The following is a 27,364-nucleotide window of genomic DNA, read 5'->3' on the forward strand; positions in this document are numbered from 1 at the left end:
GATAACTATTCAGTTTCCAATATTTTCCAGGAAGTTTCACACCGACCCATCGTTGCGATCGCAATTACGCAAAAAAAATAACTTCTCTTTGATGCATCGTTGTTTCTCTCGCGACCAATACTTTTGAACAAATGCGTTCTCGAAGTCTGCAGATGTAGTATATTGGTCAGATACATAGTTTCCCATGTTCGAGCACCTGTGCCCATGTGCCGTGTATAAATATCAATTTTTCCTGACTCATTCTGAATTTGTCTGAAAGAAGTTCTAAATTGTTTTACGAAAATAACTAGGTGTAATTTTATGTGCTGGCCTAAGTCTTTAAACTGTCACTGATTGAGCTCATTATCAACAATAAAATTCGTGAAGCAGCTCTCCCCACGATTGTCATGCATGAGCGTTTCTACTTCTTGTTTGTAGTGACCTTTGTGTTGCGAATTTTTACATCATCCATTGGTTCTTCCAATTCCTGTATCTTTGATTCTAAATCGGAATATTGCTGTTGCACGCCTGATTCTATTTTAATAACCGTTTTTTTAATTTTGTTCGCACGCTTCTTTAGCACAAACTACCTCATTATTTTTACTGCACTGTCCAGTAGAAGTTGTTTCACAGTTTCCTATTGTAAATTTACTTGGGCTTCTGCTTCTATCTTCTTACATTGTGACTTGACCTCATGCATAAATTAAGCACATCGGGTGCTACAGGCTACCGTAAATTTATTGAACTGAAATTGTGTCTTATTAGGAACATACACTACATTTTGATCCAAAACTTTGTTCAAATCTCTTTTCAATTTTTGACTAAGCTCATTGAGTATTTTTCCCATATTGGAGTACAGTTCTTGCTTAGTACTATCTAGTACAAATTTTGATCATCTGCTTTCAAATCTCTTAACTTTTTATCATTCTCATCTTGTTTTTTTATCTAATGTTTGCAAAAATTGCATTAATACATACTCTCTTCCTGTATTACCAAGGCGATTGTTGTCTATCGCTGCCTCTCGCAGTTCAAGGTTTCCTTTGAACTATCATTTCCAACAGCCTTTACAATCTGAATTCTGTTAATTAATTCTGATTCATTAATGAAATCCATATAATCACTGCCCTGATTAAGACTATCCTCGCCATTGATTACGTTACGATCTTCTCTATGACTAATCACTGTTATTCAGATATGTACATCGCACACGTAATTTCTAATCAAAGTAACAGTTCACTGTCTATATCTTTTTCCCTGTCCAACGTTGCTTGAAACACCGAGGCGCCACGGAAAATTCAAAATTCACTCACCATACGCTGACGCTGGCTATCGGACTCTGGATCCGAAAATTAACGCAGGTGTCCGTGTATAACACGACTAGCTGGTGCCCTATATTAAACGATGGTGCTTCCTTCCTCTTTACCTCGATAATTTAATGACACATTTTCTTTTGCTGGCAGCTTTTAGGAAGTAGCAAATGAAAGGCTCTCTTTCTGACTGTTAAGATAGATCACACACGGTTGGATTTGTGAAAGCGATAACTCATTTCAGAACCAATTTAAACACAGTCAATTTTAGCGAAGTTCCACATGTCATAATACGGCATTCATCACATCACACTGAAGCCTTAAGACCAACAGAACACGGCACGGGTAACTAGCCCGACAACATATGAGCGAGCGCGATGGCCCAGTGCCGACTCAGTACCGCAACTGTCCACCCTTTACTGTGTTGCCACACTAAGTGCACGCGCAAAGCAACAACTGCCACTGTATAACAACGCAATGTCAGTGGGAAAATCCTGGACTCGGTTACACTAGCGGTAGCTGCAGTAACAGAATACATAATCTGCGATTTAGCTAAAATGTAAACTTATGACACATGTCACAAAGAAAAATCGCTCATGTGAAACTTAGCTTGCCCATCCCTCACATTACATACTGCGAACTATGGATGAAGGTCAACAGGCAGATTCCATATTTCTAGATTTCCGGAAAGCATTTGACACGGTGCCCCATTGCAGGCTGTTAACGAAGGTACGAGCGTATGGAATAAGTTCATAAATATGTGAGTGACTCGAAGACATCTTGAATAATAGAATTCATTACGTTGGCCTCGACGGCGAGTGTTCATCAGAGACAACAGTATCGTCAGGAGTGCCCCAGGTAATGTGATAGGACCGCTGTTGTTCTCTATATTCATAAACGACTTGGCGGAGAAAAAAATGGTTCAAATATCTAAGCATTATGGGACTTAACATCTGAGGTCTTCAGTCCCCTAGACTTAGAACTTCTTAAACCTAACTAACCTAAGGATATCACACACATCCATACCCGAGGCAGGATTCGAACCGGCGACAGTAGCAGCAGCGCGTTTCTGGACTGAAGGGCCTAGAACCGCTCGGTCACAGCGGCCGGCATTTGGCGGAGAGGTAGGGCAGCAGTCTGCGATTGTTTGCTGATGATGCAATGGTGTACAGTAATGTGTCAAAGCTGAGTGACTGTAGGAACACACAAGACAGAGAAAATTTCCGATTGGTGTAATGAAAGGCAGCTAGCCTTGAACGTGAAAAAGTGTAAGTTAATGCGGATGAGTAGGAAGATCAAACCTGTAATATTCGGATACAGTAATGCTATTGTCCTGCTTGGCACAATCAAGTTGTTTATATACCTGGCCGTAACGTTGCAAAGCAACATGACATGGAACGAGCATATGAGAACTGTGACAGGGAAGGCGAATGTTCGACATCCGTTCATTGAGAGAATTTTAGGAAGGAGTGGTTCACCAACAAAGGAGACAACATACAGGACGTAGGTGCGACGTATTCTTGAGAACGGCTCGAGTGTTTGGGATCAAAACCAGGTCGGTCTGAAGGAAGACATCAAAGAAACGCGTAGGCGTGTTGCTAGATTTGTTACCGGCAGGTTCGAACAACACGTAAGTGTTGCCGAGATGCTTCGGGAACTCAAATGGGAAACCCTGGAGGGAAACCAGTACCGAGATACACTATGTGATCAAAAGTATCCGGACACCTGGCTGAAAATGAGATTTACAAGTTCGTGGCGCCCTCTATAGGTAATGCTGAAATTCAATATGGCGTTGGCCCACCCTTAGCCTTGATGACAGCATCCACTCTCGCAGGCATACGTTCAGTCAGGTGCTGGAAGGATTCTTGGGGACTGAGAGCCCATTCTTCAAGGAGTGCTGCAATGAGGAGAGGTATCGATGTCAGTTAGTGAAGCCTGGAACGTAGTCGGCATTCCAAAACATCCCAAAGGCGTTCTATAGGATTCAAATCAGGACTCTGTGGAGGTCAGTCCGTTATAGGGAAGTTATTGTCGCGTGATCAATCCGCCACAGAACGTAAATTATGAACAGGTGCTCGATCGTGTTGAAAGATGCAGTCGCCAATCCCAGAATTCTCTTCAACACTGGGAAGCAAGAAGGTGCTTAAAACATCAATGTAGGCCTGTGCTGTGATAGTGTCACGCAAAGCAACAAGGAGTGCAAGCCCCCTTCATGAAAACACGACCACACAATAACAACACCGCCTCCGAATTTTACTGTTGGCGCTACATACGCTGGCCGATGACGTTCACTGGGCATTTGCCATGCCCACACACTGTCATCGGATCGCCACATTGTGTACCATGATTCGTCACTCTACACAACGTTTCTCCACTATTCAATCGTCCAATATTTACGCCCTTTACACCAAGAGAGGCTTCGTTTGGCATTTACCGGCTTGATATGTGACTTATGAGCAGCCGCTCGACCATTAAATCCAAGTTTTCTCACCTCCCGCCTAACTGTCGTAGTACTTGCAATGGATGCTGATGTTGTTTTGAATTCCTGTGTGATGGTCTGGATAGATGTCTGCTTATTACACTTTACGACCCTCTTCAACTGCCGGCGGTCTATGTCACTCAACAGACGAGGTCGGTCTGTACGCTTTTGTGCCGTATGTGCCCCTTCATGTTTCCACTTCACTATCACATCGGAAACAGTGGACCTAGGAACGTTTAGGAGTGTGGAAGTCTCGCGTACAGACGCATGACACAAGTGACACCCAATCACCTGACCACGTTCTAAGTCCGTGAGTTCTGTGGAGCGCCCCATTCTGCGCTCGAACGATGTCTAATGATTACTGAGGTCGCTGATATGGAGTACCTGGCAGTAGGTGGCAGCACAATGCACCTAATATAAAAAACGTATGCTTTGGGGGTGTCCGGATACGTTTAAAAAAATGTGTGTGAAATCTTACGGGACTTAACTGGTAAGGTCATGTCTCTAAGCTTACACACTTCTTAACCTAAATTATCCCAAGGACAAACACCCACACATCCATGCCCGAGGGAGGACTCGAACCTCCGCCGGGATCAGCCGCACAGTCCATGACTGCAGCGCCTTAGACCGCTCGGCTAATCTCGCGCGGCGATACTTTTTATCACATAATAAACACTACTGAGAAAATTTAGCGACCGGCATTTGAAGCCGAACGATTCTACTGCCGCCAACATGCGTTGCGCGTAGGCAGCACTAAGATAAAATACGAGAAATTAGGGTTGATACGGAGGCATATAGACAGTCATTTTTCAATCCCTCTATTTGCAAGTGGAACAGGAAATGAAATGACTAGTAATGGTACAGTGTACCCTCCACCATGCACCGTACGGTGGCTTGCGGAGTATGTACTTAGATGTAGATAAGAGATTTATCAACGACGGAGGATACAGGTTTATTACACGTAATAGCATGATGTTGTGTAGCCGAAACGACTCTCTGTGACAATCCATTTTCCCTGTGGAAAATCAGTTTGTACCATTGAAACTCACATCGTGGTACTGAGATTTTTGATAACGAGGCATATTTATTACTTTCAAGTTTCCCCTGGGTTTTGTGACACTTCATATACTGAGCTTGGCTACATCCTTTGCAGTCACCTGCAAAGGGCTCTACAGTCATGTACGCTATCTGCATTCAGTATCTGTTACATATTCCTGGTACAGGGTTCTACATAACATTTTAGCGTGGATTTATTTGGATCATCTTCCCTGATCATACAATTTTCGCAAGCATTCCTGCGTTACTCATTTAAAGAATACTATTTATGAATCACTTCTTAATAGTTTACATAGCTGAACATAGGCTTTATAACCCTTTGGTAGTATTGTAATTGAAGAAAGGTCGTCACCGATGCACGTCTTGATGCTTGTATGAAGGGTAGATCCTTTTTTCCGTTACATATAAAGTAAGACGTTTCTCCTACCTTGGTGCTCTCTCAACATGTCTATCATAATACTTAAACGCATTCTATTTATTGCCCACAAATACACATTGTCAATATTGCACAACGTAATGATAGAATAGCTGCTTATGTTTAAGCATAAATTGCTACTTATGATTAAGCGGCTATGCCTAATATGAAGTTTTAAAGTAAATAACTGGACGGCGGTGCATAGAAAGCAGTTTAAGTTACGGCATGTACTATGAATATGGTCTCCCATGCGCAAGTGAAAATGATGTTAAATATGTCAAGGAACAATCACGTGATGTTCTGAAAGCGTGTTGCTATGTATGTTGGTGGTGGGGTGGGGAGGGGGGGGGGGGAGATGTCACTCACTTTTCTGTGTAAATTTTAAGTGATATTTAGAACAAAAGAGACTGAGGCTATTAAGGAAACCTTCGCTGATCGACTTTATTAGATGAATGAAGATGAAAAGTAAGCTAGAGAACTAATGTTTTCGAAACAAAAAGTTTTCTCTGCTATTCAGCTGAAGTAGAATGGCGGAGCAGTATATTATCTTCTCATCAAGCGTTCGCAATAAAAAATGGCTCTGAGCACTGTGGGACTCAACTTCTGAGGTCATTAGTCCCCTAGAACTTAGAACTAGTTAAACCTAACTAAGCTAAGGACATCACACACATCCATCCCCGAGGCAGGATTCGAAACTGCGACCGGAGCGGTCTCGCGGTTCCAGACTGCAGCGCCTACAACCGCACGGCCGCTTCGGCCGGCCGTTCGCAAAAAACATCTATTAATCTTACCGAAACGCGTAAAAGAATTTGTTATTTGTCACCGTATAATGTTCAGACGAGATTATATATAACAGAAACCACAGACTAAAAAAAGTATATTTTTCCATAAAACAATTTTTTTGTCTTATCGTATTCGTTCTTAAGGCATCCACAGGTATGTGAAATCCAACATTCAGAAGCCTGTCTTTCACGACGCGTAAATCATTCTCCATTTTCTGCTGTCGTTACCGAATGTACTTTCCGGGCGCTGAAATCGTGCGAATCGCGCTCCCAGAGGTTCTCATAATGTGATCTATTGAGCTACGCTACATTACCCACAATAAAGAGTCGCGTTAAAGGGCCGTCGTCAATCGCCCACACCATTACAGAGGATCAGGAGAATCTTTTTCTGAGATAAGAAAATCCCTTTTATTATGACAAAGGACCATAAATGGTCCATTGGAGAGCATATGCACTGCAGGAAGACTCTGCTAAATCACGCAGACGCATCTGAGCAGTTGAAAGAAGACGTCGATAAGCTTTCAATCTTTCTCTCAGTTGTTAGCGCCAAAGGCAAATACCGAAAATACATTCCCTGTGTATTTCTAGCATTCGTTCTTATACAGCAACACATGTTATGTGTTTTACAGAATTCAGCTCCCAACAAATGGCAATTAGAGTTTACAATAGAAAAAGAGACTGTTAATGTCTTTTGAAATGTATCGGTCAGTGCTATTTAGTTTCAATGTGTTGACGGCTGTATGTTGTATTTATATATGTTGGATGTACCATTGATTACTAGTCATGTCGTCAAATGACCTCTGCATTGGACTCGGTGTAATTTTCACAAAGCTTTGTTACAGATAGCTTATGAGCTTGATAATGGCATAGTAGACACAGCTGCGACTAACCAGAAATAAATGACGTCATAATACCACATCATTAAGAAAAGATTTATCTTTTCTATTTCGTGTTAATGAATGTGACTATAGGTGCGTCTTTCTCAAATGGCTCTGAGCACTATGGGACTTAACATCCATGGTCATCAGTCCCCTAGAACTTAGAACTACTTAAACCTAACTAACCTAAGGACAGCACACAACACCCAGCCATCACGAGGCAGAGAAAATCCCTGACCCCGCCGGGAATCGAACCCGGGAACCCGAGCGTGGGAAGCGAGAACGCTACCGCACGACCACGAGATGCGGGCCGTCTTTCTCAGATACGTGTCTTATTAATGACTCTGTTGAGCTCTTTAGCCGTAATTCCTCCTTTAAGAATACATATACTTCCAATCTTTACAAGGAACCATACGGTGCGTGGTGGAAGGTATTACTGATATACCAATTACTTTACTATAGTTTGTTTAATGTGGTCAATCCACTCTGGATCGCCCGGGAAGATTTCGCCAAGGTATGTTGTTCCTGTTTCCAGTCATTGTCCTCAATAGTATTATCGAAAAATATGCATGAGGTTCAAAAAGGAGTGTGGAATTTCCACCCATTCTTTTACAGAATCATTTCCATAACATTTAGGTAGTATGGCACGTTGCTCCTATACGGGGAGTCAGAGGTACACTAAAAAAAGGAAGGTAAAAGGTTGGTTTAAAACAACTGTTTCCTTTATTCGCTGGTTTATACTCAGGAGATTAAAAACGCATCATCATAACACATCTCCTGCTCTCTTTATAACTAACGTACTTGCAACTACGATGTTAAAACGCACAAAAACGTTTCCATTGTCTTATTTGTGCGCCATAAACAGTCCCACCCATACACGTATCAGCTAAAGCATTCAGTCGCTTCATAAGACCCGTATTCGGACACAATTTCTTCACTACATGTACCTTCGATAAGGATGATGTAATGCACCCACCTGTCTTTTGGTAAGGTAGTTGAATGTCATCAGAAAATTCCCCATTTCGAAAGGGAGCACTTATGGAAATTTTCATTTCTTTAGTTACTTATCTTGACAAAGTCAGGTCCATGAGGCCCACACTTAAATCTAACAAAGGCATTCTGCATTATTTGCATTACACCTGTTACGACCAGCTTGTTAGAAGAGATCTTGTATCTAATTTAGAAATAACTATTATGTAAAAAGAGAAATCAGTGTGGCCGAGCGGTTAAAGGCGCTACAGTCTGGAACCGCACGACCGCTACGGTCGCAGGTTCGAATCCTTCCTCGGGCATGGATGTGTGTGATGTCCTTAGGTTAGTTAGGTTTAAGTAGTTCTAAGTTCTAGGGGACTTATGACCACAGCAGTTGAGTCCCATAGTGCTCAGAGCCATTTGAACCATTTTTGAAATCAGTGTTAGCAGTAGCAGAAAAAGCCGTGGTTAATATTCGCTCCTGAAAAGTAGAGCAACGAAGAAATATAACTAGTACATGCAGATAGTTTTAAATTACGAGAGAAGGGCGAGCGAGGTGGTAAAACATGAACGTGACGGAAACCAAAGTAAGTAAGACAGTATGAGAAAGTGGCGTGACTAACTGAGAAATGAAAAGGGACAGAAGGGTGACTGGGAGACGATGGGAGAACTTGCTTTACTGTTTGATACTGATCATGCGTAATTTTTTTAAAGGAAATTATGAGATGACAGAAGAAAAACCCCAGCTTTTACTTAAACTCAACACTTCACTAAATTGTGCACAAAGCGCAGGTTGCTTGTTCCATAGGTGAATAATTTTAACAGAGTTAACAGTTGTTTTTATTTTGTGGACTGGCACAGTTAGAGAACTAGATATGTGAGACATGTTGTTACGATTATGGTGAGATAACAGGTGCTTAATCTCTGTTGCGAAGTACTGGAGTTTCTACGCATTGACAACTCGAGAAAGTAAATGTGGTGTCACCGCCAGACACCACACTTGCTAGGTGGTAGCCTTTAAATCGGTCGCGGTCCGTTAGTATACGTCGGACCCACGTGTCGCCACTATCAGTGATTGCAGACCGAGCGCCGCCACACGGCAGGTCTAGTCTACAGAGACTCCCTAGCACTCGCCCCAGTTGTACAGCCGACTTTGCTAGCGATGGTTCACTGTCTACATACGTTCTCATTTGCATAGACGACAGTTTAGCTTAGCCTTCAGCTACGTCATTTGCGACGACCTAGCAAGGCGCCATATTCAGTTACTATAACCTGAACAGATAATATTGTGACTCATGCACCGTCAAGAGCGACGTTCATCATTAATGGCTTAAAGTTAAGTATCAAACTAATTACGTCCGCTTTCTGCATTCTAATTCCTTGTCATGTTCCAGACCTCACGTCAGCATAGTTCTTCCCTTCTCACTCCAGCCTGCGTGAGCTAAAACGCGTGCATTTCGGCCTCCATACGTAACACGGTGTTGGCTCTTCTGCCAACACAATAGTAAACATAATTACATATCGTAGTGACGTAACTTGTCCGGCGTGCAAGCACTAACTGGGTGATGCAAGCGAATGACATGGTCAAACAGACGTGTATTACACACAGCCATTCTGTCTGGAGATCCTATAGTCGTGCTATGATGGATTACATCACTATAGTAGAAGTTCGGCAGAGCGACTCATTGCACAAATTTATGTTTCATATCCTGTAGAAATTTACTCCATAGCATATGGCGGATGCCTTTCTGCATGTTGCGACAGAACTTTCTGTCCATATGAGGTATTCATTCAAAGTTGCACCTAAGTTATTCGCTGTTTCCTGATGCGGTATTCGATAAGAACAGGAGTCGATAAGGACAGGAGTAAGTTGTTCCCAAAAATCATAACTATTTAGTTTCAGACGAAATACTAAATTTACCTGGTACTTCTTTGCTTTCTTTAAAGTCCCAGGTTTGGTATTCATACGAATACTGAAGACAGCTCGTAATTCATCGGAATGGTGTCAGTATCGATACCATCAGGACTGGCACTTAACTTAAGCTGAATATAATTGACATAGAAATGATAAGCAAGCCAAAATCGACTGGATGTCATTGACATATGAGGAGGACAATAGTTGGCTGCGAACTGATCCCTGTGGGACTTCTGCAGAACATTCTTCCAGGACAACTTTTCACTCACACAGATAACACGTTGCTGTCACTCAAATAGCTTTCCAAGCTCATCAGCGCACTATCTGAAAACTTCAGTGGTCACATTCTTCTGGGCAGTATGTAAAATTTGACGGTATCAGATGCTGCGCTTAGGTCTAGTATTGTCAATATTGTGGCCTCAAGATTGCCCGTGGCACATTTTTCAGGTTCTCGCTTAACCTAATTAGTGCAGTGTTCGTGTTAGAGATCATATTCCAGGGCCTACAGTAAAGCGGGCAAGATACTGATTAGCTCGAAATAGCAAGTTGATAACGGGTTTTAGTTCATATAGGAAGGTCGGACTGGGCATCTTTTACACTGAGTAGGATATATCCGTTTACAAGAGAAAAATTATGTCGTAAGACATGTACTAAGGTAACAGCGACTTTGCGCTGATACCGTTGCTGTCTATCACTCATTATTGTTTTGTTTGTCATATTCATTGCAATGTACACTGCCTGGCGAAGAAAGCAGAACCCTCAGAGGAGTATGGTCCGATGCCAATGTAGCTTAGTACACGTACACTCCATCGGCGAGCGTGTAAATGATTAGAATTGTAGTTCTCCATGGCAGCTAGCACGGCACCACAGTTCACTAGTGATGTTCGTGTTTACTGTGCTTACCAGGTCTGGCAGGGTATATAACGGACGTAACCAGCGTCACATGTTGAGTGATAATTGTGAAGGACATACATACGCACATACTGGTGTGAGACTGAACTATCAGCAACTGACGTTGGGAGTCTCCATCGCACTGACCGGTCGAATCGTGTAATCAGATTCATGGCGCACTTGGAAGTGACAGCGGTCCGATGTTGGACTGCATGGAAACGTTAGGGCATGCATACTCGTGTCCAGGTTTTGATGACCGCGTCCAACCACCACAAAGGAGGATCGCCGTACTGTGCACCAATCACATCGTAATCCCTTCACATCTGGGCCTGCCATCCGAGAACAATAATAGGACTGTCTCATCCCTCACCACTGGTCGAAGACTAGCAGCAGCCGAATTAGGGATTTACTGTCGGCAGTGCGCTGCCAGGAACACCTCAACACAAACGGAAAGCATGAATTGCTAACAAATGGCGTCGTATTGTGCTCAGTGAGGACTCCCCGTTCTTCAGTATCCCATATGACAATCATCAGCAAATATGACAGCGACCTGGGCAGAGCTCGCTTTCAGTGCTTCGAAGAGGTCTGGCGCAGTTACTTCTGGCGTCATGGTGTAGGGTACCATCAGGTCTGACTTCAGTTCACGGCTCTATGCCTCCATGAACTGTCTGCATGAGGTTGACGTCCGTGGCCAGCAAGATCCCCAGACGTAACCCCAATATAACATGTATGGGACCAGCTCGGACGTCATTTCCGTCCCAGCGCCAGTATCCAGCTGATCAGGGATCAGTTACTACAGTTGTACGCCAGCTGCCCTCAGCACAGGGTACAGTGGCTTTACACTGTGGTGAGAAAAGTCATGGAATACAGATAGCGGTAGTAACGCATACACAGGCTATAAAAGAACAGTGCGTTGGCGGAGCTGCCATTTTCACTCAGGTGATTCATGTATAAAGGTTTCCGACGTGATTATGGCTGCACGACGGGGATTAACAGACACTGAATGCAGAATGGTGTTTGGAACCAGACGCGCGGGGAATTCCATTTAGGAAATGGTTAGGGAATTCAGTATTCCGAGATTCAAAGTCTCAAGAGTGTGCCAAGAACACCAGATTTCAGGCATAGCCTCTCACTATTGACAACGCAGTGACTGACAGCCTTCACTTGACAACCGAGAGCAGCACTGAGCAGTTGGCAATGCTAACAGACAAGCAACACTGCAGGAAATAAATGCAGAAATCAATGTGGGACGTGTGATACACGTATCCGTTAGGATAATGTGGTGAAATCTGGCTTTAATCTACTATGACAGAAGACGACCGAAGCGAGTGCCTTTCGTAACAGCACAACGTCGCCTGCAGCGCCCCTCCTGGGCTCGCGACCGTGTCGGTTGGACCGTAGACGACTCGAAAACCGTGACATGATCGGATGAGTGCCGATTTCAGTTGGTAAGAGCTGATGAATGGTTCGATGCGGCAACGACACCAAAAAGCTGTGGATCAAAGTTGTCAACAAGGCACTGTGCAAGCCGAAAGTGGCACCATAACGGTGTGAGCTGTGTCTACAAGGAACATTGACTAGAAATGGTTATGATGGGCTACTTGGATACCATCTGCAGCCATTCCCAAACGACAACGGAATTTTTATGGATGACAGTGCACCCTTTCGCTGGGCCGCAATCGTTCGCAATTGATTTGGAGACTATTCTGAACAGTCCGAGCAATTGATTTGGCCACCCAGATCGCCCGACACGAATCCTATCAAACATTTGTGGGACATAATCGAGAGGTCAGTTTCTGCACAAAATACTGCACCGGCAGAACTTTCGCAGTCATGGCCGGCTATAGAGATAGCGCGTCTCAATATACCTGCAGGGGACTTTCAACGATTTTCTGAGTCCATGCCACGTCGAGTCGCTGCACTACGCCTGGCAAAAGGGAGTCCCACACGATATTGGGAGTATTTCGTGACTTTTGTCACCTGACCGTAAAACACCCTTCCCAACCGAGTCATACTGTTAAGTGGCCTCACACTGCTAAGATGTTAGTAAATAGGGCTCGATTTCGTAATCACTAAAATAACATCACATACCATATCAATCCATGCAGTTTCATTCAATTTCCTCCTCCTCATGTGGGTGCTTTACCTCATTTCTCAGGTAGTGAGTGCATTCTAGGTGGGAAGTGTCAGGGTTAGTTATGTAGTATAGAGACTGAAGGCCGTAGTTTTTCTGCAACATAGCAGCTCACTGTTGCTAAAAGAATTCTTTCAGTTCTTCAGGAAAGACAATTTCTAATTTTTCATTCCTGACTATGAAACTATAGAGATTCTTCCACAGAATAGCGGATGTTGCATCACTGCACACAAAGCTGGTGCCCGCCTTCAGGATTTCTTCGTAGGGAGCATGTAGCACATGATATCTTCGATGCAGAATCATTGAGAAATGTAGAAGTATCTTCAGGGCTGCCCATGGAGATGTATGTGGACCCTTGTTGTTCATGTTACTTATTAATGACTTTGAAGAAAATATTAATAGTAACCTTAGACTTTTTGCAGATAATTCAGTAACGTGTAATGAAGACTGCCTGAGAAAAGCTAAAGGTCGGCAGTTTGCTTTAAATGATTAGTAATGTAAAGCTGTGCACTTCACAAAACACAAAACGTTGCATCCTACGACTACAATATCAGATGGTCTCATTTGACGAAACCTGATACTGTTGTCTTTAAATTTGATTTGACCTTCTATGTCCGTGCCGGCCGCGGTGGTCTCGCGGTTCTAGGCGCGCAGTCGGGAGCCGTGCGACTGCTACGGTCGCAGGTTCGAATCCTGCCTCGGGCATGGATGTGTGTGATGTCCTTAGGTTAGTTAGGTTTAAGTAGTTCTAAGTTCTAGGGGACTGATGACCAGAGCTGTTAAGTCCCATAGTGCTCAGAGCCATTTGAACCATTTTTCTATGTCCGTCTCTCATAGTCAAGTCTCAATCACGCCCATCAAGTTCGCCTCCCTGTGTGCCAATCACATGTTACGTAATTCACTATCTAATTTTCTGTATAAGATAATTAATAACAGATCTACTTCTGATATCGACAATAGGAATTTACCGATTACTGTATGGACATAAAGGATGTGGCGAAAATAACGTCGGTAACACTGCAATATTCTGTGTGATAGAGTGTAATCAAAACTGTTATTGAGTTAATAAGTCTTAGTTGAAGGGGGGGGGGGATGGGAAGGGCTGGTTCGAAGTGACTGGGTGCGAGGCGCTGATGAACTAGGGGCCTATCGTTAGTCATCTCGCCGGCCGGGGTGACCGAGCGGTTCTAGGCGCTTCAGTCCGGAACCGCGCGACCGCTATGGTCGCAGGTTCGAATCCTGCTTCGGGCATGGATGTGTGTGATGTCTTTAGGTTAGTTAGGTTTAAGTAGTTCTAAGTTCTAGGGGACTGATGACCTCAGAAGTTGAGTCCCATAGTGCTCAGAGCCATTTTATTAGTCATCTCGATATTTACTCATCAAGAAATTACTTTATTTCTTATCATCAATACTGAAATATTTGTAGGATACGATGCCATGCTAAGGCTTATGAAAGCAACTATACCATATCCCATTTCAAATGAGCACTTACGAACAAGATACGTATAAAATATCGAAATATCGTAAATAAAATAATCTAATACAGTTTGCTATGTGGGGATCGAAGGATCAAGTAGAGATTAGAAGGGGTATGTTCGAATCATTCATACGTTAATGTCTGCAGGATCTCATCAATCCTAACATAACTCACTAAATAATCGTCAAAACATAGACTACGATGAAGAGGACCAGTGAGGTAAGTGTAGGTGGACTAGTGGAGTTGACAACCAACAGATACAAGGGCACAAAAATATAAAAATCGTTAACTGTAGCGAATGTTTCACAAATATACATGGCCTTGTTATATACCGTGCAATGGTTACAAGGGACAACTATGTGGTTGGCTGATGACCAAACTGCAGTCTATCCTCAATAAATTCGGAGTACACTGATTACTTCAGAATTTCACATGCGTGTGGGTACTCATTAAACACACCAGAATGAAATCTAACATTTTATCATAGCCACGTCTTGTTAATCTTTGGCTGAGAACCATGTAGGTGGCTGGTGACCTAAATGCCAGTTCGATAAATTCAGAAACCATGAAATGATTCATACACTAAGTGATCAAAAGTATCCGGGCACCCCCCAAAACATACGTTTTTCATATTATCTGCGTTGTGCTGCCACCTTCTGGCAGGTACTCAATACCAGCGACCCCAGCAGTTATTAGACATCGCGAGAGAGCAGAATGGTGCACTCCACGAACTCACGGACTTAGAATGTGGTCAGGTGATAGAGTGTCACTTCTGTCATAAGTCTGCACTCCAGTTTTCCACACTCCTAAACATCCCTAGCTCCACTGTTTCCGATGAGATAGTGAAGTGAAAACGTGAAGGGACTCGTACAGCACAAAAGCGTACAGGCCGACCTCGTCTGTTGACTGACAGAGGCCGCCGACAGTTGCAGAGGGTCGTACTATGTAATAGACAGTCATCTTTCCAAACCATCACACAGAAATTCAAAACAACATCAGCATCCATTGCAAGTACTACGACAGTTAGGCAGAAAGTGAGAAAACTTGGATTTAATGGCCGAGCGGCTGCTCATAAGCCACATATCATGCCGGTAAGTGCCAAACGACGCCTCGCTTGGTGTAAGGAGCATAAACATTGGATGATAGAACAGTGGAAAAACGTTGTGTGGAGTGACGAACAACGGAACACAATGTGGCGATCCGATGGCACTGTGTGGGTATGGCGAATGCCCTGTGAATGTCATCTGCCAGCGTGTGTAGCGCCAACAGCAAAATTCAGAGGCGGTGGTGTTATGGTGTGGTCATGTTTTTCATGGAGGGGGCTTGTACCCCTTGTTGTTTTGCGTGGCACCTTCTTGCTTCCTACTGTTGAAGAGCAATTCGGCAATGGAGATTCCATCTTTCAACACGGTCGAGCACCTATTCATAATGCACGGTCTGTGGCGGAGTGGTTACACGACAATAACATCTCTGTAATGGACTGGCGTGCACAGAGTCCTGACCTGAATCCTACAGAGCACCTTTGGGATGTTTTGGAACCCCGACTTCGTGCCAGGCCTCACCGACCGACATCGACACCTCACTACGGTGCAGCATCCCGTGAAGAATGTTTTGCCATTCCCCAAAAAAACCTTCCGGCACCTGCGAGAGTGGAAGCTGTCATTAAGGCTAAGGGTGGGCCAACACCATATTGAATTCGAGCATTACAAATGAAGGGTGCCACGAAGTTGTAAATCATTTTCAGCTCGGTGTCCGGATACGTTTGATCCCATAGTGTAATTACACATGATTGGGAGCACTCATTAAACTCAACAAGATGATATCTAACGTTTTATCATAACCATGGACCGATAATACTGTTCGGCAAGGGTTGTATTTCTGATAATAAAGTGTTTGCTGCTGATCCAGTTTACCACGGGAAATTAAAAAATGTAAACAAAACATCGTTGTCAGGGATACTTTTTATGTAATATGTATACATATATGTGTGTATGTCCACAATTCATGGCAAGCACAGGGACGTTATAGAGAAATACAGGTATGCTGCCACATGCAGTAGTGATGGAACATGACAATTCTTCCACTTTCGGGCTGAGATGCCGTGGTCCATACATAAGACTCTCCCCTGACTTTTCGCCTTCGGCTGCGGAAAGCATTCTCCGAGGACAATCGGCGAACTGCGGAGAGGAAGTTTGGTGATTGTCCTCGGAGGATGTCTTCCGCAGTCGAAGGCGAAACGTCAGGGGAGAGACTTATGTATGGACCACGGCATCTCAGCATGGAAGTGTTAAGTGATGACAACACCTGCCGTGAAAGCCTTCATTCTATGATGACACTTTCTTGTTCAACAGTAGATGGGAAGAATCAGACGTCATTGGGTTATCCCCCGTCACACCTATGTCACTAAGACCACCTGCAATAGTTAATTAGGCTCTAACGGCGACAGCCGGTCCCTGCCTCGGCAGTAAACCTTCACGCTTCCCAGAGGCATGTGCATCGAGTTTAGAACAGTGGTGTTCGCCGCGATGTGTGTCAATCTCGAGGAGTAGGTGTTTTGGCTGACAAGAACCGTCTCTGTCGTATTTCCGAGCACAGTTGATCTTGTAAGTTCCTGTGTTTAAATTGATTTATCCTGGTGCTGAAGGTAAACTGACTGCTTGTTTTTTCGTATCAGCGTTTCTCTAGCTCTCTAGTATTAATGTAGTACAGGTGTATTACTGAAGAGGTATTTTAAATTTTCAGAAATGCCACGTCGTCGTGGATGTCGATATAAGCCAGACAACTTCTGCTATATCTGTGGGAACTTCACCTTTGTCAGAAATACATTACTTTGGAGTAGAGGTAGGAGACCAAGATAAAGAATGGGCACCACATTTCTGTTTTGCTACATGTTACTGCAAACTAATTTAGTTGTGGAAACATAATGTGGCGTTTTTCGCTGTACCCATGCTGTGGGGAGAGCCCAGGGAACACGCTACTCATTGTTATATCTGTCTAACAAAGGTTAAGGGTTTTACAAACAAAAAATCGAAGAGGCACATTGTTTACCCTGATCTGCCTTCAGCGAGAATGCCAATGCAGCGTTCTGACAGCCGTCCAGTACCTTCAAGAGCTCCAGGTCAAATTCGGAGTGACAGTGAAGTAAGTAGTACTGAAGAAATCACATATGAAGATCCATTAAATCACTGCACAAGTGAGTCATCGCCACATTTGTTAACACAAGCAGATATAAATGATTTAGTGCGTGATCTAGGACTAAGTAAACAAAAGGCGCAGCTGCTTGGTTGAAGATTACAAGAATATAATTTGCTCCACCAAAGTACTAAAATCATTGTGTTCAGGCACAAAGAATATGCCTTTATTTCCTGTTTTGCAACTGATGGAGCACTGACATTTTGCAATGACGTTGCTGGCCTAATGAAAGTGCTGAACTTCATCTACATTTCACAGGAGACTTTTCATAGATACGTAGAAAACAAGTCTCAAGGGTGTTTTTCTCCATAACGGAAATAAAATACCCTCTGTTCCAGTAGCTTACGCCAGCTTGACCAAAGAGAATTACGAATTCGTACAAAGGATGCTAAATTCATTACAATACAATGAATACAAATGGAAAATATGTGCAGATTTCAAAGTAATTGTTATGGTACTGGGAATGCAAAAAGGATACACGAAGTATGCCTGTTTTGAAACTTCCTGGCAGATTAAAACTGTGTGCTGGACCGAGAGTCGAACTCGGGACCTTTGCCTTTCGCGGCCAAGTGCTCTACCAACTGAGCTACCCAAGCACGACTCACACCCCGTCCTCACAACTTTACTTCTGCCAGTACCTCGCCTCCTATCTCATTCTGTATGCCTGTTTTCTTTGCGAGTGGGACAGTCGAGACAGATATTCTCACTACGTGAAAAATAAATGGCGTAGGCGGAGATGGAAAGTGCACCAAAAGAATGTACAATGTGGAAGTCTAGTAGCTCCTGAAGATATACTACTTCCAACGCTTCACATCAAACTTAGCCTAATGAAACAATTCGTAAAGGCCATGGATCCAACAGGCAGGGGGTTTGCATATCTAGCTACCAGATTCATCCGTCTTTCAGCTGCAAAAATAAAGGAAGGTGTATTTGTAGGCCCACAAATCAAGGAGGTGCAGAAAGAAACAAATTTTGAGGCACGTTTAACTGAGAAAGAAAAGACGGTATGGAACTGTTTCAAGATAGTGTCAGAGAACTTCCTCGGAAGAAGAAGAGCTACTAACTTCAAAGCAATGGTGAATGACGTGATCAAAGCACGTCAAGATCTGTGGTGCAATATGTCTCTGAAGGTACCTACGATGGATTCTCATCCGAACTACTTCACCGAGAGTTGTAGTGATGTATCGGATGAACATGGCGAATGATTTGATAAAGACTTTTCTACCATAGAAAGGGCTATGAACGGAAATGGGTACCTTCTATGTTAGCAGATTATTGCTGGAGTGTCATTCGAGAGAAGAAATATTCACAATACAAGAGAAAAAAGTGATGTGCATTACAACACAGTAGCTCATTTTTTGTCACTTTTCTGTAATTTGTCATGTCAAATAAATGCTACAAAGCGTATACACAAAGACTGCTGTGTTATATGTTATATCTCACGCCCATTAATGTGATGAACTTGTAAAATCATAAAAATATGAATTTGTTTATCGAATTTCACCTCATGTTTGCTGCATTATATCAGAAACAGAAGAGAGAAATAAAATTGTGATTACTCATAAATTATCCCTGACAGAAAAAATAAACTAAAATTAGTTTTGAATTCAGCACTCGAAGTACAATTAGGATCACAATTTTTTTTCAGAAACAGAAAAAAGTTTTTTGTAGGACAGTGTAATTTTGGACTGAGGATCACGTGGTTGACCTATGGCCAGGATACAGTCTAACATTCCCAAAGGGATCCACAATGAAAACAGAAAAATTCCAACAGTAACACTCCAATAAGCGAATAGTAAGAACTCGGAAACACATTGCAAGTAGCACCACCCACATTACGACATCACAAACGGCGCGTAGTTACAAGTGTAATGTTCATTCTCTCAGGACAAATCAATACCTACCAAATGCACAAAACATATGAATGTACCACAAGAAATATTTACAGTAATGAAGATTTGTGCAACCATTGTATTAACACCCTAAAGAGCTGTACTAAATTAAATGCAAACTCACAATGAACTGTTGTAACTGAGTGCTTTCCTCACTATGCAGTAGCAGTACTTGCAGAGGCACGTCCATCACTTGCTGAGTCGCGACGGGAGAAGGTGCCATGTCCTTGTCCGGCTGCAATCTCACCCCAATTCGGTGGTGCGGGAAAGACCTGTTGCAGACTAGCCACCCGTATCTCGCGGAACGGGACTACGACCCTCTGTGATTGATCAGTGTCAGTGGTTTTAGCTGTCCAAAGGTTAGGTTGCCACTACAAAGCCATGACACTACGAAAAACTTCGACTACAATGGGGCGGGTTTCAAATGAGCCGTTTCCTTCCATTTATATGCACACACACACACACACACACACACACACAGTGGAAAGACGAGAAGGAAAATGAAATGAACACTGACACTCTCCTCTCGTCAGGGGCTAAGTGTTGATGTGGCTGCGGAACAGAAGGTCTTATCGACCTCCTCATAGCAATCAATCAGCTTGCATAAACACGTGAGTGTAACAGTTTGTAGGGCTATAAAATGGAATGACCAGATATGCCCTGTCGTAGGTGAATCAGACTTGGTAGGATACTAGACAAATGTAATCGGCCTACAGAGAAGGTTGCTTTCAGAACTCTTCACTCCTATATTAAGTTGGGATAACAGAGGATACTGAGCGAATAGACAGAATGTTAGTATGATGCAATCAAACAGTTTCACGGAGGTGTTGAAAAAACTGAATTTGTATACGCTTGAAGATATATATAACGTGTCCCGTGAAAGCGTATTGACAATATTTCTAGCAGTAGTTTTCAGTGAGATGTTCAACTTATGGGACTGCAGCCAAATGAGTTGTTCGACAACCACCAACATTTCAAGAGGTGAACACCCCGTTATTTTCAAGGCAGAAATGCTGTGAGAGAGTACTATGCAAGTATTTATTTATTTATCATACGGTAACATTTATACAAAGATTACTAAACTGCTACATGCCAGCATTTAAATACAGCTATCAAGGATAAAACAACACAGAGGGTAACAGATTTTATTACACCATTCGTCACTCTCAAGAAATCTTCGAAAGAATCCTTGCGGGCACGTGCATGACACGCTGATAAAATATGAGAAACTCTGTCGTTCTGCACCAAAGTTACAAGAAGCTGATCTGCCTCACTTGTGGATGGTGGCTGCTCAAAATTCTTGAGTCGTTTGGATGCGGTTCAGGATATTCCAAATTGCTAGAGGCTGCTCAAATCCAGGGAGTCTTCTGGCTGCAGAGCAGTTTCAAGTATTTTGGAGGATAGTTTTGTTGCCAGTAGTGCTTCCATTCGTCGATGGCACTGAATTCAGTTTCCAGGAGGTGAACGACTGACTGTCCGTGGCTTTCTTTAAGTCGCACGTGTTCTCTGGGTGTTGCTAAGGAACCGTCGCATTAACTTTAAAACTTTTGTCTAAAATTTGTAGCATTCTTTACCGTTAATTATTTCGAATGAAAAGCACGTTTTTAGTAATATATATATATATATATATATATATATATATATATATATATATTTATTTATTTATTTATTTATTTATTTATTTACTTTTTAATGAGAATTTGAATACAACTGAGGCCTTTTACTGGAAGAAGGCTCATAGGAAGGAATGGTTATTTGACATAGGGCAGTACTTACTTTCAATATATTTGAATGACGATCTGCTATTAAGTAAATCTTTCCAGATTACTATATATTTTAACCGACACCTTTCATGTGAAAAACAATATTTCTGATAAACAGTTATGGGCCCTTTTCCCATAAATCAGGGTCAGGAGGTTTAATGAGCAAACATTTCTTAATATAATGTTATTTTAAGTCATAACACACGAAAATGTAACAGTAATGTTGTCTGTAATAATACCTACCATAAGTGGATCCTCGGAAAGGTACAGAAATAAAATAACAGGAAGTAAAATGATAACAAAATACAAGCATACGAATAAAATACCACTAATTTGTGCTGTGTCCACATATTATGACGGACAGTGCCTTTGGTATAGTTGCTAGCTGCTGAAGTATGTTTTCTTTCTCTCCTTCTTCTTTCTCTTCATCTTCCTGTCCTGCATGGATACGAATTTTCTAAATAACGTCTGGTTGCTGGTCATAATCTGCAAGCTTATCGTGTAACCACGACTGCTTTCATCATCCATGCTGGCATCCTTTTCTTTTTCTGGTTTCGCTGGAGTAAACGCCACTGTTGATAGTCTCAGGTTCTTCAGTAGTCCAGTCTGCATTACTGTTTCCAAAGCATAAGTGATGAATATGAACCTTCGTATGTTAGTGAGGGTAGGGTTGTTTGGCGAAGGAGACTAGAAAGAGAGGTCATCGGTCTCATCGGATTAGGGAAGGACGGGGAAGGAAGTCGGCCGTGCCCTTTCAAAGGAACTATGCCGGCATTTGCCTGGAGCGATTTACGGAAATCATGGAAAACCTAAATGAGGATGGCCGGACGTGGTACTGAACCGTCGTCCTCCAGAATGCGAGTCCAGTGTGCTAGCCACTGCGCCACCTCGCTCGGTCGTATGTTAGTGAACCTAGTATTGAGCTAACTGCCGAAGCTCCAGGTAACTCGCTAATCAATTTCAAACAGTTTCCCGAAAATGGGTACGTAGACCTATGGACCTGTCTTTCAAAAATGCTTTAATTGATGTTTTACTGAGAAAATGAAAAATTCTCTTTCAAAAAATTCAAATGGGCAGTTTAAATTGAAGACAAAATGTAATATTTATCAGGAACAATTATATGAGAATGATTAATACTTCAGTAATGAATTAATACATTGGCCAATACTGATAGTCCAACGTATAGGTAAGTAGTCGTTTTGTAATGTGTTGATCTGTAAGTTGACTCCTTTCACCAAAAAAATATCATTCAGAGACGACACCAGTCTTTCAGCAGCCACAGAACATCCTACCAAATTATGTACAAAAAAAAAAAAAAAAAAAAAAAAAAAAAAAAAAAAAAAAAAAAAAAAAACAACCACTGCTATGGCAAATTGATGTATTGGTTTTATTCAAGGTTACCAATGAATAATGAAAATCCTTTATATAACCGGGACCAAACAAATAAAATAAAACTGTCATTCAGAACTAAAATACCGGTATTGGTTTTAGCTGGGTGATTTTTCGCATACATTCCTTTAACACAGCTGGTTACGGTTTGTCGGCAGGTGCAGCCGGCGCGCCGCTGGGTGCAGACGGGTGAGCGCCGGAGACCGTCGTTCACGGACCGCAGCCAGTTCAAGTACGCGCGCCGGCTCGTCGTCAAGATGGGCAGCGCGGTCATCACCAGAGAGGACGAGAACGGCCTCGCGCTCGGCCGGCTCGCCTCCATCGTGGAGCAGGTGAGCCGACAGCTGCTCTCTCCCGTTCGTCCCACGCTTTAGCACTTATGTAGGGTCACCCAAACGGGGGAAAAAGTGGATATTTTATATGTAACTTCATGAGCCACTTCTAAATCAGTTATCTAAGGCAAAACAAGTTTTAAGAGTTCACCTCGCAGTCTCAAATGTTACAGAGGTCACCTAGTAGGAAGCAGTACGACATGTTGTTGTGAAGACTGGTTTGACGCAGCCCTCCATATTACTCTTTCCTGTGCAAACTTCATCTCTGTAACCTGTACTGAGGTTTCTTCACCTCTGTATAGGTTGCAGAGATGAAGTTTGCACAAGAAAGCCTAGTATGGATGGTCTGTCAAACCAGTCATCCAAATGTAAACCACAACAACATGGCGTACGGCTTCCTAAGAGGTGATCTAACACCAAGTCGGACCTCCTTTTGCGCAGGGTAGTGCAGAAACTCGACGTGTCATAGGCTCAACAAGTTGGCGGTATCCTGAAGTAATATTGAACCATGCTGCCTCTTTAGCCGTCCATAATTGCGCATGTGTTGGCGATCCTCTCGGTTATGCCCCATAAATGTTCTATGGGATTCACGTTGGGCGATCTGGATGGTCAAATCATTCGATCAAATCGTCCAAAATGTTCTTCAAACCAATCGCAAACAACTGTGGCTCGGTGACATGGCGCAGTGTCATTCACAAAAATTCCATCGTGGTTTGGGATGAAGAAGGCCATAAATAGCTGCACGTGCTCTGCAAGTAGCCGATTATAACCATTACCAGTCAATGATCGGTTCAGTTGGACCAGAGGACCCATTCCATCCTATGTAAAAACAACCCAAACAATTATGGAGCCACCATCAACTTGCACAGTACATTGTTGATATGCGTCCATGGCTACGCGGGATCTGCTACGCACTCAGACTCCACCGTCAGCTCTTGCCTACTGAAATCAGGACTCATCTGACGAGACTACTTTTTCAGGTCGTCTAGGGTCCAAACGATATGATCACGAGCCGAGGCGAAGGCACTCGCGTCGGTCGTCTGCTGCCATAAGCCATTAATGCCAGAATTCACCTCACTGTCCTAACTGACACATTCGTCGTACGTCCCACATTGATTTCTGAGGTCATCGCACGCAGTGTTGCTTTTCTGTTAGCACTGACAACTCTACGCAAACTGTGCTGCTCTCGGTTGTTAAATGAAGGCCGTCTGTCACTGCGTTGTCCTTAGTGAGAGGTAAAGCCTGAGATTTGGGACTCTCGGCACCCTCTTGACACTGGATCCAGAAACCTTGAATTGCCTAATTACTTTCAAAATAGAATGTCCTATGCGTCTAGCTCCAACTACCATCCCGCATTCTAAGTCTGTTAATTCCCGTTGTGCGGCCCTGATCACTTTATAAGTCTATTCATATGGACCACACGAGTACAAATGACAGCGCAGACAATTCAAAGCCCTTTTACGCCTTGTGTACGCTATACTACCGCCGTCTGTATGTGTGCATATCGCTATCCAATTACACCCAAGTGTATATAAATTTCAAAGCTGCTTGCTCCAGCCAAACTTCCGACTCCCTCTTCTCTCCATCAGCAAAATGATGATTCCTTCATGCCTCATGATAAGCTCGATCCCTTCTTTTAAACAAGCTGTGCCATAAATACATTTTCTTCTCTCTTAGTAACTTTTCATTACTTCAATGATCTACTTATTTAATCTCCAACATTGTCCTTTAGCAACACATTTCAAAATCAAAAGCTTCAACGCTCTTCTTGTCTGGACTGTTTATCATCTACTACTGTACAGTGCTACGCTGTACTCACTTGCCCTCATAGGAGACCTCCTAGCATTTAAATTTATACACTCCTGGAAATTGAAATAAGAACACCGTGAATTCATTGTCCCAGCAAGGGGAAACTTTATTGACACATTCCTGGGGTCAGATACATCACATGATCACACTGACAGAAGCACAGGCACATAGGCACAGGCAACAGAGTATGCACAATGTCGGCACTAGTACAGTGTATATCCACCTTTCGCAGCAATGCAGGCTGCTATTCTCCCATGGAGACGATCGTAGAGATGCTGGATGTAGTCCTGTGGAACGGCTTGCCATGCCATTTCCACCTGGCGCCTCAGTTGGACCAGCGTTCGTGCTGGACGTGCAGACCGCGTGAGACGACGCTTCATCCAGTCCCAAACATGCTCAATGGGGGACAGATCCGGAGATCTTGCTGGCCAGGGTAGTTGACTTACACCTTCTAGAGCACGTTGGGTGGCACGGGATACATGCGGACGTGCATTGTCCTGTTGGAACAGCAAGTTCCCTTGCCGGTCTAGGAATGGTAGAACGATGGGTTCGATGACGGTTTGGATGTACCGTGCACTATTCAGTGTCCCCTCGACGATCACCAGTGGTGTACGGCCAGTGTAGGAGATCGCTCCCCATACCATGATGCCATGTGTTGGCCCTGTGTGCCTCGGTCGTATGCAGTCCTGATTGTGGCGCTCACCTGCACGGCGCCAAACACGCATACGACCATCATTGGCACCAAGGCAGAAGCGACTCTCGTCGCTGAAGACGACACGTCTCCATTCGTCCCTCCATTCACTCCTGTCGCGACACCACTGGAGGCGGGCTGCACGATGTTGGGGCGTGAGCGGAAGACGGCCTAACGGTGTGCGGGACCGTAGCCCAGCTTCATGGAGACGGTTGCGAATGGTCCTCGCCGATACCCCAGGAGCAACAGTGTCCCTAATTTGCTGGGAAGTGGCGGTGCGGTCCCCTACGGCACTGCGTAGGATCCTACGGTCTTGGCGTGCATCCGTGCGTCGCTGCGGTCCGGTCCCAGGTCGACGGGCACGTGCACCTTCAGCCGACCACTGGCGACAACATCGATGTACTGTGGAGACCTCACGCCCCACGTGTTGAGCAATTCGGCGGTACGTCCACCCGGCCTCCCGCATGCCCACTATACGCCCTCGCTCAAAGTCCGTCAACTGCACATACGGTTCACGTCCACGCTGTCGCGGCATGCTACCAGTGTTAAAGACTGCGATGGAGCTCCGTATGCCACGGCAAACTGGCTGACACTGACGGCGGCGGTGCACAAATGCTGCGCAGCTAGCGCCATTCGACGGCCAACATCGCGGTTCCTGGTGTGTCCGCTGTGCCGTGCGTGTGATCATTGCTTGTACAGCCCTCTCGCAGTGTCCGGAGCAAGTATGGTGGGTCTGACACACCGGTGTCAATGTGTTCTTTTTTCCATTTCCAGGAGTGTATTTTATGGTGCCATTGGTACTATTCCATATTTGTGTGAGCATAAATCCTCATTTTCTTTATATTTCATTTCACTGATCTCCACTATATCTCGACAGAGTATTTTACTTTACCTTTCCTGATTTTCTAGGTCCTCTGCCACGTTACAATTTTTGAAATTCCACGCTTCGACGCATAGATTATTACCCAACAGTTGGTCATTCCCTCTATTTCTCATAGGCACCTCCCACTTAGCAGTATCCTCACGTAGATTCGAATGGGGGACTAATCAAGAATCCTTTCCCAATGGAGAGGTCATCAGGGTACGTTTTCAACTACACGTCACATGTCCGGTGAGTACACGTTGAGAGCCATTAATTTAGGGCTTCCATTGCCTTCTGCATTCCCATGACGTTAATTATTGCTGATTCTTTCACGTTTTAGGTACAGCTTGTCACAGAAGAGAAAGACGTTGCCATGAAACTCTGTCCTGTCCTCCGCCCTCTTTGACAGGGTGAGCTCTTGCAGATGAAGTCTTGGGCCGCCATTGAAGATGATTCCATAAAATTTCGGGCGTGCAGCCCCATAAGTTCGACTTCTTCTTCTAAAATTTCGGCTGAATACCGTCCAGCAATCTTCAGAGTGAGCGGAGGTGACACGCTCCAGCACTTCATCCGGCCGTTTAAACCCGCGGATCGGACCACTGCGCATACGGCCGCAAATACACAAGCAGCCAGAGACACTGATAGGCGGCAGATAGGTATAATAGATGCATGGATTTTGATCTATGGCTTCACAGTCGATCCACACGGTGATATCGATGTATCACTGCGAGCTGCACCGTCACGACGTTTTCGTGAGTTTATTACAGAAATTGCCGGATTCCAAGATTTTTCCAAACTGAAGCCGCTATTAATTAAATCGGTCGCCAACCGAATTTCAATTGCTTCTTTCACTATTGAGTCGCAGAAAGATGAAGTCGAGGCTAAAATTTCGACGTTATCGTACGTCGTAGAGTGCCCAGTATCAATACAGTCGGGTGTACCTGCGGTGCTCTGTGCATCTCTCCTGGACTGTACGTGTCGTTTGTCGATTCCTCACAAGGAATCTTATAAACCCCAGGCTTACGAAGCATCAGATCATCTTTAACGGAACCCAGCAGTACTGCTGTCTTTAGCGGAGGGCGAAAAATCGCTTTCACTTTGTGTTTTCTGAGAATCCGTCCTATGTTCGATGATAGGCTTCCCACATATG

At 43.7% G+C, this 27,364-nt stretch overlaps 1 protein-coding gene across 1 annotated transcript in view; it reads left to right on the plus strand.

Moving 5' to 3' along the window:
- LOC126088855 (delta-1-pyrroline-5-carboxylate synthase) overlaps nucleotides 1-27,364 on the plus strand; it is a 221,391-nt gene that overhangs the window by 12,146 nt on the left and 181,881 nt on the right. Inside the window, exon 2 of the mRNA XM_049906867.1 lies at nucleotides 22,679-22,852. Coding sequence (XP_049762824.1) covers nucleotides 22,679-22,852 — 174 coding nt within the window. The remainder of the gene's footprint in view (nucleotides 1-22,678; nucleotides 22,853-27,364) is intronic.

This window comes from Schistocerca cancellata, chromosome 1 (assembly GCF_023864275.1).
Source record: "Schistocerca cancellata isolate TAMUIC-IGC-003103 chromosome 1, iqSchCanc2.1, whole genome shotgun sequence".
NCBI classification, from domain to species: Eukaryota; Metazoa; Arthropoda; class Insecta; order Orthoptera; family Acrididae; genus Schistocerca; species Schistocerca cancellata.